Consider the following 12,729-nt stretch of genomic DNA (forward strand, 5'->3'; position numbering starts at 1 on the left):
TCTCTGATTTGGAAGACTTCAGATGCTGCTCCGCAGACATAAAGGAATCAGAGCTGTGAATTCCATAGCAGTGTCAGTTCCCTGTATCACCAAGTGTTTAAGGCACTAACCCACAACTTCACCTGCATCATTTTTCATTACATCAACGTTTTTAAACAGTATGAATGTAACACCACCCGACAATTTCAATATAATTGAAATAAAGGATTAGAAGGCTTGTTTCTTAAAGGCACTATCAATTCATCTACAAGCTTTGTTTAGCATATAACAGCTAAGAAGAGCGATGTTTAACTGAAGGAAGAAAAATGGATCACTGTGCCTATTTTCCCAGTTACTTATCAAAGTCAGGTCTGCACATCAAGTACATAACACTTCACTTACCCTTTGTGGTGTTGGTAAGAAAAAAAAAAAAAAAAGGACACACTCATCATTAACATTAAAAACCACAGAAATGGATAAGGCAGTTAGTTACATCTACATTTAATTTATTGTTATCTGGCTACATTTCAAGTCAATAGCATGCATCTTCAGACATTGCTGGCTGTTTAGTAAACCGGTCATCCATCATAATTAAAATCTGAAACTGAAATCAAATGACTTGACATTTACCCTGTTCCACACCATAAACACACCCCATCTCTCATGTCCCCATTTCAGGAGCCTTTAGAAGACAAAGTGATAAGGGCTGTTTAACTAATGAGACAAGCCTGTAGGAGTGTGTGGGTTGTGAATGGGCCAGAAACTCTTTATTGGAATTACCTAGGCTGAACTCTGATATCGTCGTGCAAGCTACCAAGAGATATAGAAGACAGTTTACTAAGTGGCAACCTTCGCTTTTATATGACTAAAATTATCAAAAGGACTATTATTTTTTTTTTAAAAAAAAGAGCCTAGGACACTGTCTTTCTCAGGCAATGCAATTTTCCTAGTTTTACTGTAGAAAAACTCATCTCTTAAAAGCATATGTTAAGTTGCATATGCAGTAAGATTTTTGGGTGTTTGACTTAGTATAACATCCATTTGAAAGCAGAGAGTTCACGTGGAACAGCTTATTTTATTTTTGCAAGACAAGTTAACCAAGAAATCCTAAGTTGCTATGGCCTTGGGGAAGTAGTCACATCCTTCAGTGTCCTACTAAGCTCCTTAGTAAAGGCTAAATATGAAGATATTTTGCATGGCTTTGGAGTCAAAACTCACTGCATGCCATGCTGTCATGTGCCTCCCACCCCTTGTCGCATCTGAAACACAGCTAGAGTTCCATCTCTATAGCACAGATCTGTTTTTCATGGAACAGATTATTTCAGCAGTATCCAGCTCATTCTGGTACTCAGATCTATCACTTGCTAAGAAATGTGAAGATTTGGCCGGTTATAGTCAGTTTCAGCCAGTTTCAGATCCAACCGATCAGGAAAAATCACAAGGAATTTGGTAACAAATCAGACCATCCGGTAAAAATCCACTCCTGCGAGCCGACAGCACGGCACGTGGATACTGAGCGCAGCCAGCAATCTTCAGCTTCATTTGGGCGCTGTCAGTTGTGGCAGCTGACATCTTAACGTCCAGGCCAGCAGGCAGCAGGCCATCACATGTCATCTATCGAGGCTGGGCCACTGGCAGGCTTGGACTGCCCAGCAATAGGATTCCTTCCAGCTTGTCCTGATCATTTAACTGGCAAAAGTCTGCAAGTCTGCTCCCAAAAACACGAATTCATGCCCGAGCTCGATAGGAAGTCATTTGACTCAATCAGTTGGGGGTTTTTCCCCCCTGTCAGCATGAGGCTTTCTGAAGAATCTTCACTTGGTTGCAGTCTCAACAAGTCGTTTCTCTCTAATGGGATCCCAAGGTAAAATCTGCTCGAGCTCCATTTAACCTGATCCACTTCTCATCACTGTCAATTCAAATCTGCACAACTTTTTGAAGTCTTAGTGCTCCTTTCTTGTGTCAGGAAACCTTTGAGCCAGTTTATAATCTATATAAGCACTAAGACAGGACCACAAAACGAATCGTATTAATATAATTACCACCAGTAAAAACATCAAAAGGACTGATTCCATATTTAAACTAGAATAATGAGGTAATGCAAAAAAACCAAAAAATACTCTGGGAGATCTAATTATATAATGCAGTATTCAGTTCTGCACAGCCAGCCCAGCAATTTCTGTAACATTCCAATCAAAGTGATCTCACTAGCATGTGAGAGAAGAGTCCAGCTGACAGATTTGGGACATGTAACGTACTATTTAGTCAAGAGGCCCCATGTGCTATTCATAAAGAATTAACAACTCTTATATTGACAATGACAGTATTGTCAGAAGACCTTTGGAAGGGGGAAAAAACCTCCATAAACTCCGTCTCTGTGAAGTTGGACTTTTTTTTTTTTTTGCCCCTTTTTTCCAATGCTGATGTAATCTCCAAACATCTCCAGCAGCAGCTGCTCAGCGAAACCAGGCACCTTCTCCCTAGTCCCTTTCAGCAGCACACGCAGCACTTTCCAGCTCCCTCAAGACAATCAGGGCCTTTCTTTCACCAATTAGCTATCACTTCAAGAGCCCTGTGCTGTCCAACGAGCTCTTAAGAATGGTCTTTGCAGGAAACAACACTGGAGGAGCACTTTTTTTTTTTTCCCTAGACAAATTAAAAGGGGAAGAAGGGAGGGAGGGAGAAAAAAAAGCACAACAAAACAAATCAGAACACAGAAGCTGTCCAAAATGCATCACTCATTTAGTACATCGACAACTGCAGAAATGTCCTCAAGAGCCAATGCTAGCGCAAGGCACACACAAGAAGTGCTCCCGCTTTCTTTAGGAGATAGTTTGTTTCATTAAATATGTTAAACGGGTTTCATAGAAACAAGAGCTCTTGTTACAGCAAGCCTCTGAGCTATATGAACTAAAAGGGAAAGAAACTCCTGTAAGATTATGTTCTATTTCCTTATTTGGCTCTCCAAATGTAAAGCAGCATTATTTGAAGTAGACATTATAGGAAAGAACTCTGTTTAGCTCACTTTAAATATAGATGGATTGATGAAATGAGTAATTACTGGAACTGCTAAGAATTTTTTGAACTTGCTCAACTAGCAAGCTCCTTTCCCCAGAAACCGCACTTTCCATCTAAAAAGAAATTAAAGCCTGATTCAGAGACATAAAGCTCTGTGAATTTGACATTCTTTTTCCTTTAAAATCAGGGCATAGGTACAGCAATACGCTGAGGTTCTTGTTGAGGCCAAGTCCCCATTAGAACAAGCACAAACTCCAGGAACCAGTTCAAGAAGAAAATAGGAACTATTACAGAAATAATACCTTGCATGGGCCTGGACTTCGGAATTGGACCTGGACAAATGGAGTTCCAAAGGCACAAATATGAAAGACCACTTAAATGACTTGGACAAGGTCCAAGCAATAGCACAGTGTCAGGACCGCTTCCCTGATTTTCAAAACTGCATTAAACGAAATGGCATACCCAAATACTGAATGTCAGTATTCTCTTACAGGACCATTTTCTCATCAAATTTGTCCTGACTGGGGTAACCTCACAAGAGCAAGCACATCGCCTTCTACAAGGACAACACAAGCACATTTACATGTACTTATCATACACGTCCGTTCCCTTTTATTGACTGTGTATCAGAAGCCAAGCTCCAGGTTTTGCAAACAGTTAAATGGTATGACAAAGCAAATACTTTAAGGTATTTCAGGAGCTTGTTTGCACTAATGGGTGCTCTTAACTACTACAAGGATTTTTAAATGGAGTTGGAAAGTGTCAGAACTGATCAGACTGCTTAGAAAGAAAGTCTGATGTATTACCCTATGTGCGTTTATGAAGGAATGCCAATCAACTCAAATTCCTCTGCACGGGAAGGCTCAACCAAAGGATGAGTACATACAATCAGGATTAAGGAGGAATCTTTGTGGAGGTACGTTGAACAATAAGTGTCTTTTTATACCTACAAACTTAAAAGATGCTCAGTTTTAAGGAGCTACTCCTTTCAACTAGCAAAGTTCTTGCTGAAAAAATGCAGCAGGGTGGAAAGGACAAATATATGTGCATATATATGTTACCAGGGCTGCCTCCAGTTATAGGAGAAAAGTATGAAAGGTACCCAAAAAGTCTATCCAGCTTGCCCTCAAGCAAATCAGCTACAACCTATTTTCTTAAGGGACCTACATCCACACAGATGAAAAGACAGGACATCTTCATCTTTCTGAAAGGGATTTTAAGGAGGAAAAACAGTTTGACAAAATGTTCAGCAGCTTTATCTGCTACAATACAACCACTGTAAGCCCACAGCCAGGGGCTCTACATTACATATTCACTTGAGCAACTGGTTCATTTGGTAGCTGTAAAGTAATCTATTGGTTGAGGCAATGATACACAAGGTTTTCTGAAAAAGGGCACACCTGTATATCTGTCTCCTCCAGATGGATGTGACCGCTATACCTGAAAGCATCTCTTCTATCACAACCATCTTCCTTCACCCTGCTGCAATCCTGCTGTCCATGCGCTAGCAGGATCACGGACAAGCACCAGCAGGATTTTACCAATTTGAGTATTAGCTAACAGGGCTGTCATGTCATACAGCACATCCTATGCCTTGGCCACCAGCTCCAGTTCAGTCTGTTAGTGGTGAGAAGCCCAGTGGTTATTTAAGGGCACATGAGGAATGAATTGGTGGTTCATTCCAGTGCCAAGTGAACAGGTGCCTCCTCCCCGGGCTCACAACTGGTTCTCAGCTATGCCATCTCCAGCATTGCCCAAGAGGTGTCAAAGCCAGAACAGACACCGCACGACCCTCGTGCCTGGCGCTGGGCTCTGCTTGGGACAGGCTGACAAAGCCGGGTAAGCTTCCATGACGGCTGCCTGGTCAATAGGAGTTCTATGGCTCCACATGCCACGGCTGTCAACTTGGCACTCTTCATGGGTACTGCATTTATTCACACAAATGAATACTGCGTTTCAGTTGCTGAAGATGGAAGGATAGTGCTTTCCTGCTTAGATTTCATTTCTTAGGACAGATTTGCTCCCACAGAAAATTAAAGACACAGCATAAACAAGGCGAATCTATGTGCCAGATGAAAACATTGTGTGGGTAGGCTTCAGAAAATGCAGTTTAATATAGATAGCTGTTCTTCCTTTGTTAAGTATTTTGAGACTGAGCAAGGAAAAGCACTATGTAAAACCTCTATATTGATAATTATTATTTGGATTTTCCCAAATACACTTTTTCACACAACAGATGTTCCTAATGCCTGGCACCATTTTTAATACTTTGCCTTTTCAAAGAATGTATGCTGTATCACACACAAAAGCATCCTCTCTGTTCAGAGTTCATTTTGTTAAAATCATTTTTCAACTAATCATCTCTCTGGAGAACAATGGTATGATAGAACAGTATTTCTGATGGGTGATATTTTATTACTAACATATGTTTTCATCACATAACCAACCTAACTACCCTCTTCTGTTACAAATATTTATTTAAACCTTCTAATTTGAAACTTTCCAAGCCAAATTCCATATTTTGCTTTTAAATTGGCACATAGTTAATCGTCCCGGTAATCACTGCCCATTGACGGATAGTTTAGCAAAAGCAAAAAAAAGTATGTATTATACATCCTTGTTGACCTTTAAAATGTAAGGCAACAGATTTCACTTCTAATTCTCCAGTTCCAATTATAAAGCAGTCTATCTCCCAAAAGATCACTACATTCCTAAAAGTTTAAAATATCAAGTAAATTTACAAGCAACAAAGCAGACAATGCAACAATAATAAAGCATCCACTGTTATCATCAGTTTGAAATACATCACAAAACATAAATAAATTAGAATTAAAAAATAGGATATTTGACTTACTGTGTTTACCACATTCAAAAGTCAGGACATCTACACAAGAAAACAGCAGTATTGCAGGTGTTGGCATGGCTAACAAGAAGTTCCCAGTTCATTGTTAAGAATATAAAAAAAATACAAGACTGACGCTTATCTCTCAGAATCACGTGCCTTCTATAGTTATCAAGAAGCAAGAAGGCACCTTGTTCCAATTTACATACGTGAAATCTCCTGAACAAGCATTCTACATCGCACTAAAACCCAAAATACCACTTCAAACGAGCCAGATCAAGGTATTCATACCTTTAGAGGGCAAAATCTAACGTTCAAAGTCAATTCCTGCTTCAAATAACTTGTGATAATATGCACATATCAAGATCATTCAACATTGCATTGAGTCAAAGGAAATCAAACACCTGCCCCACTGGTTTTCTACTGGAAAATCCCCAGCAAACACACTCCTCCCACCAGCTAGTTTGATATGCCCATTTCCATGATCAAGAAACAAGAGGACAGAAACAAGATACTTCACTTCTTACATTTTTTTTCTCTTAAGAATAACTTCAGTGTCCATAAAATCAGAACCACTAGCTCATCCTCAAAGGCCTCACAGTCAAAAGTGAGATTTAAAAGCAAAAAAAAAAAAAAAAAAAAAAAGCACAGATCATAGGAAAACCAGTAATAAAAATGAGGAAAAAGGAGAAAATGAAAACAACTTATAAAGCAGTCTTAAAATTAATTACCTTAAGACTTCAGCATTTTAAAAGAAGACTGGGTGAGATCTTCACAGTTACGGAGCTATGACTCCATTATCACCTCCACACGCTGCTGTATGCTGCGCTGCTCAGCAGTAGGTATCTTGGTTCCCTTTCATTTATAGGAATTTTGTACTAGGAGCATTATCAGAACATGACCTAGAAGTAGCAGGATAGACCACATGTATGCCATGATATTTAATCACACCAACTAATTAAGAGTAGTAACATCCAAAATACTAACCTAATGGTAAACATATGTAAAAAACCAAAAATATTTAGTCACTTAAATGAAAAAAGCCTAGCATAAATATTTAGAATATACGTTACAAACTTCAGAATAGTTTGTTACCAAAGCAATTCCCTACTTAGTGGTCAGAGACCCTACATAAGTTGCTAAGCCTCCACACATACATATTTTTTTGCTTGGAAAGAGCCACTGAGGAAATTAAGGAATTATCACTGAATTCTGTTAAACATTACGGATCTAGCTCTAAGCTATCCTTTCTCAGAGCTCTCCTTTCATGAGTGGATTTTTATTTTTTCTACTGAAGTCATAGAATTCACATCAATCTGGTAGAGAGTTTTATCACAATTATTTTTGACAAAACAGTGTTTAACTGAAATACTGGTTTTTCAAAACCAGAAATCTGCTAAAGTATGCTCCAGCTTTGAGGAAGTGTCTGTCAAGAGCTGCTTTTTAGACCCATAAAAATTTAAGATCAGAACAAGACAGAAGGACAGATTAAGCTCTTCAAAACATTATACAGCCAAGGCACTCCCACATGAAGCCACAGTCTGAGACTTCTGACAAGAGCTGTGTATCTCTTGGGCTATTCCTAAGTCTCTTGTGACTTAAAAGCCTTGCTTCTCACTGTGTACAAAACCAGACTGGGACCTTAGGAAGTGTCACAGGGTGGAAAACCCAGTTTGCTCTTGTCTGTAACGACATGTCTTTGGCAGATTAAGTGCTTACAGAAGGGCTCTGCTACATGCTGCATTTCTTCCTCTAGTTTCCCTCAGGTGATGCTCCTCCTGCACTCTACCAAAAAGAGATCTGAGATCAAAATCTGCCTGTGGTTTACATTTAAATGTGGGTTTCCTAGTCCTCATTAGCTTTGACAGCATAAGCCAGTATTGATAAGTGACAATGACAACTGCAATTTACATACAAGGTCCAGCACATGACAAACTTACGTACTAAATAAGGGTTACAGTAAAGGATAAAGTTTCTAAAACCTACCATAGGCAAAACAGCTTTGGCAAACTACAGACCATGGAAATAACTCTGAGAATATCACTCCATCCCTAAAACGCAATTATTGGGGAAAAAAACTTTTATCCTTTATAAACAATGGAAAGTAAACATTTCACATGCTGCAGTAACACAGCTCTGAACCTTTTTGCCTATTTGAAAATGAAATAACGTTATCCAAAAGGTATATTTGAAGTATTTCTTGTAACTGTTCACTTGGAAATTAACAGGGTTTGGGAAACTGAAGATAGAGGACCAAGAATATGATTGCATTCAACAAGGTCCTTATTAAATACATGTGTAGCTAGAAAAAACTTCTTACGTCTATTTCAAACCATGTGAGTAATAATGAATTATCAGACCTATTATTCTCATGCTAAATTAAAAAAAAATACAATGGTGTGGGAGTGCATGACAGGCTTTATGCTTCAGCTCCATCTCCTTAAAGATTTGCTTTAAGTCTCTTTTTCAACAGCCACACAACACTAGATTTACAATAAACACAGGATGATCTGACTGTATGATTTTGGAAGTTTCCATATTCTAGTTTGAACTTTTCATCAGAAGCTTTGTGGCCAGACCAGAGTCAGGCATTCAGCAAACTATATTGTGCTTTGAACAAGATTTTCATTCTACTAACAGGTTATCCTGCTTATTTTTAAAGTCTCTTTGCACACAAAAAGAAGGGGAGCTGGGGCAAACTCGGAAAGAAAAGAGTCCATTTGAAAAAATTACACTGCTAGATTACAAGAGTTGAAAGCCGGTATGTAACTTTGCTCCGGGTGATCAAACTGCTAATCAGGAATGCTGTCGAGAACAGAATGGAATTCCAAATAAATTAGCCATGTCCAAGAAGCCAATACAACACAGGATTAAGGCTCACAAAGAAAACAAATTTATTCAGCCTACTTTATCGGAATTCCTAATAACGTGTACTAGTTTTTCTCATCACAGTCTAAGCTCTTCCACTGGAACAGCGTGGAGAAGGAAAAATGAGTCACACTTCATAAATCTCCTACTTGTACAGACACCTAAAAATGTTATATAGGGCAAGACACACAATACCATTATATATAAATACATATGCACATCACTGCTACAGTATAAATGTGTATAGTTATTTCTCAAAATTTATTTCCAAGGCACCTGACCAAAGAAAAGACACTACACACTCCTGTGAAAATCTACAAAGCTGAAGAAAAAGGTTAGAACCGCATTGATGTCCACACCAAAATAAGCTTCAATACCATAGTATATAAACCACTAAATTAAACAACCAACTATGGAAAGAAAATGTCTGTCCTGTATGACCATGCCATGCATCACATTTTTTTTTATCTAGTATATTAAAAAAAAATTGTTATGTCCACACACTGCAGTGAGGAATACTGTGGCTGAGGTACCGTCTGCAACTCAATTGCATAGTTTATTTTTGCCTCTGACAGTGTCACAGGAAACTTTTCAGAATAGTTTAAGCCAAAATCGCAGGAGCATTAAAATAAGTGCTTAAGTTTTTGTGTTTTATTGAATTGGGATTTTAATTTTTATCGGACTGTTTCTCTTCATCTATGAATCTGAGATGACAATAGGCTCTTATCCATACAGTCAACTGAAGACAGAACGAGGTTTTTGGAAGCATTTTTGAAAAAATAAAAAATAAAAAAGGAGATGAAGTACTCAAAAAAAGTACTTAATGCAGAATCTAGGCATGTATAGCAGAATTGTCCTGTGAGGGACGCGTACACATATCTTCTTGGCTTCTGCAAAAAATAGATAAATCCAACATATTCTACCTTGAAGACATACATTGTCTAATACATTTTTTTCATTTGAAAGTAAGAGATTGAATACGGCACCATTTGCATTTACATGACTCTGCCACATTACCTTGAGAACCCGTGCATGTGCATGCACAGATTTCCTGTAATAAAATACATCAAGCAAACCACAGGTTAAATGTGTATTAGGGATTTGTCCCGTGGCTCCCAGACATGGCACTGCCCTGCTTTCCAGATGACCAAACTGCACCAGCAGTTTGATACACACGGTTAGTGTGTTAGGTATTTTCTAAAGACGTTTTGTTCCAGATCAGGAGAACACCCTATAAGACACCATTTATGTAACCTCCCCTTCCCATAAGAAATAACATTTAATTTGTGTCATTATCATCACTGTATCTAGTATCTTATTCAAGCACACATTTCTACTAACTGTGACTTAGGGTCAGGGTTTTTTTTTTGTCAATTGTTTTTTCCTCCCTGTAAGAAGATATTTGCACGAACATGAAAAGAAAATCATGTATCTCCACACCACCTTCTCTGGAAATGCGTCTCCGGAGGGCGAGGGTCGAACAACACCAGCCATTGCTGCACCATCGAGACACATGGCTGGAAAGGTTTGGTCTACACCCCAATCTCTCCTCTAAAGGCCCATAAATAACCATTTGATTTAAATTAAATATTTCAATGGAAATATAAACTATATTGTTTTCTCAGGAAAACAGACCAAGAAAGCAACAAGCACAAACAAAACTTTTCACGAAGCCCAAGGAAATGTGTTGACTTGAATTTTTGAAAAGGTCTCTTTAAATAGAAAACAGATTTGTATTTATAACTACTGAAAGAAATGTTTTGATTCAGGGCACAGCGAAAGAGACATTTTTCCAGCTAAAACAATTTGCCAGAGCTCCGGTACACACTGATAAACAGCTTCAAATTGTTTGAGACATCTGTGGCAAATGAACTACTGGTCTAAAAAAAAAAAAAAAGTTACCTTGTTCTACCTCCACCTGCCAAACAGAGCTGTATATACTCTATGTTAATGGATGTGCTCAAGCTAAGCACACGTGCAAGTGCTTGCAGAATCGGGGTGGATTTCTACATTTCCAGAATACAGAATACAGCGGATTTCTGAGTGAAGAAAGGAGAATGATAGCTGGCAATGAGCAGTGCCTCTCAACTGACTTGCTCTTGGCTGATCATAGACCAATGAGACATATTCTGGGTTACCACATTAAATATTTGGCTTTTCAAAATAATGTCATAAATTATAGTTTGATCAGCAAGCGTGCTCCTCTTGTACCCAAATATGAGAATGCTTGAATTACATTTGAGATATTTTTTTCCCCTTCAAAAACACAGAAAATAAAGCAAGTAGGTGAAAGGTAACTGTATCACTTCACAGACACAAGCTACCCTCTGATTACAACTAATTAAGATATTCAGCAGCCTTAAAACAATACCTTTTTTTAATCAATGAACCCAGACGGCATTCACAGCTTTTTGCGATGACAAATGCCCTTTGAAAGAGTTAATAGGCAAAGGTTTGTACTGGCAATGAATAGGGCTACCTTTAATTGATCCAAGAGCCTTAGAGAGCCGTCTTATAGCACGATGATGTATTTGGGTTGCACATAGGCCAAAATAAGCATAAAGAAAATCTGTAAGACCATGAAACCTTTCATTTTTTCATTGCAGGGAGGGAAGGGGGGGGAACTGCTGGGGAAAGTGAGAGAACTAAGATGGGGTTATCTTTGTACTCTGACACTTAAAATAGATAGAACGACAGAAAATTTGAAGAAAAGAGAGGAAGTGATCAGGCCATAATTCTGTGAATAAACGTCAGGATGCATGAAAATGTACAAAACAAGGCTTCTTCAGAAAAAAAAAATAAAAAAAGGAGGAGATGACCTAATGGTATAAAGGAAGATTGATTAAAGAAATACCCTGAGGGAGAAAGATATTCCATCAGCTTTAACAAACACTGCATGGCCCTGCATTCCCTTTCAACTTCCTAAGGGGGGCGGGGAGGAAGAGTCTGGAGAAGAGGCAGGTCACATGGATCCACTTAAAAAAAAGAATGAGGGGAAAAATTGTGTCTTTTACATGGTTTTGTTCAAGATGTATGGGAAATCTGCACACAAGAAGTGGCTCACAAAATTAAACACATTGGTTAGTAGTAAGCATTCTTCCCTGAGCAGCACAGAAGAAACACAAATTCATTTTTATAAGCAATAAAAAAAAAAATACATCTATTTAGTCATATTTTTATAAGACTTATTATACACTAATATTACCTAGTAATTATGAAAAAACTAGTCTATCCACACTCAAACTAGCCTTTCATCATAAACTCAAATTTGGCAGAATCCCTTCCTCATTTAGCAAGGGCTAAACCAATTTCCTTGAACTTTCACAGGTGCAAAATTTATGCCAAGGTAGAATTTTTCTGGAAAGTCTGAGACAAATCAGACATCAAAATTCCTTGACTAAAAAACTATTTTATAATGGAATTACTGTGTAAGTATAGTATCAATAACTCAGGGGAAAAAAATCAAATAGAAAAGATGTTGAGATCTGAGATTTTCTTAAAAGACAGATATGGGAGGAACTAGGAAAAAAGTTGACATTGCTTCTTAAAAATAAAACAGCAGACAAATAAAATACCCTGCTCCAATATATGCCATCCAGATGCATTAGGAAAGTAAGTCAATTCCACTCAATTCAGAACAGAGAACAGATAAACTGTTCTGAAATTCTGCACATCCTGTTTATCTTACAGCCATGAACATGTCCTCTTCTAGCATTAACTAACCCAAAACACCACGACACTAAGGCTTCATCACAGGTTTGGGTAAAAAAGAAGAAAGACTGAACTTACCTCTCTAAGCCAAGAGAGCCGAGATAGGATGCTTCGAACAGTACATTCCCATTAGGAATATTTGCCTCCTGTGAGCAGTTTTCCCCCGCAGTACAAAGTTCTGAGGAAAAGAACAAATAAAAAATGCCTGTCATAACTTCAAGACATTTTTCTAATAATTGATTATTATTTGACATTATCATTACGTAGACCCACATTACCAAGCACCACCGAATTACAAACATACCAAGGTA

General features: G+C 38.2%; 1 protein-coding gene and 1 long non-coding RNA gene across 3 annotated transcripts in view; both read right to left on the reverse strand.

The window, feature by feature from the left end:
• Positions 1-438: 438 nt before the first annotated feature.
• Positions 439-6,388, reverse strand: SMIM38 (small integral membrane protein 38). The gene has a single exon (XM_055723078.1). It carries the CDS (start codon positions 2,052-2,054, stop codon positions 1,923-1,925), a length of 132 nt encoding a protein of 43 aa, XP_055579053.1. The 5' UTR covers positions 2,055-6,388; the 3' UTR covers positions 439-1,922.
• Positions 6,389-6,503: 115 nt separating this feature from the next.
• LOC114017778 (uncharacterized) overlaps positions 6,504-12,729 on the reverse strand; it is a 30,893-nt gene continuing 24,667 nt past the window's right edge. For both annotated transcript variants that reach the window (XR_008734203.1, XR_003563024.2), the window contains 2 exons: positions 12,497-12,596; positions 6,504-6,741 (listed from right to left, as the gene is read on the reverse strand). This is a non-coding gene — a long non-coding RNA (uncharacterized LOC114017778). The remainder of the gene's footprint in view (positions 6,742-12,496; positions 12,597-12,729) is intronic.

This window comes from Falco cherrug, chromosome 10 (assembly GCF_023634085.1).
Source record: "Falco cherrug isolate bFalChe1 chromosome 10, bFalChe1.pri, whole genome shotgun sequence".
Taxonomy (NCBI): domain Eukaryota; kingdom Metazoa; phylum Chordata; class Aves; order Falconiformes; family Falconidae; genus Falco; species Falco cherrug.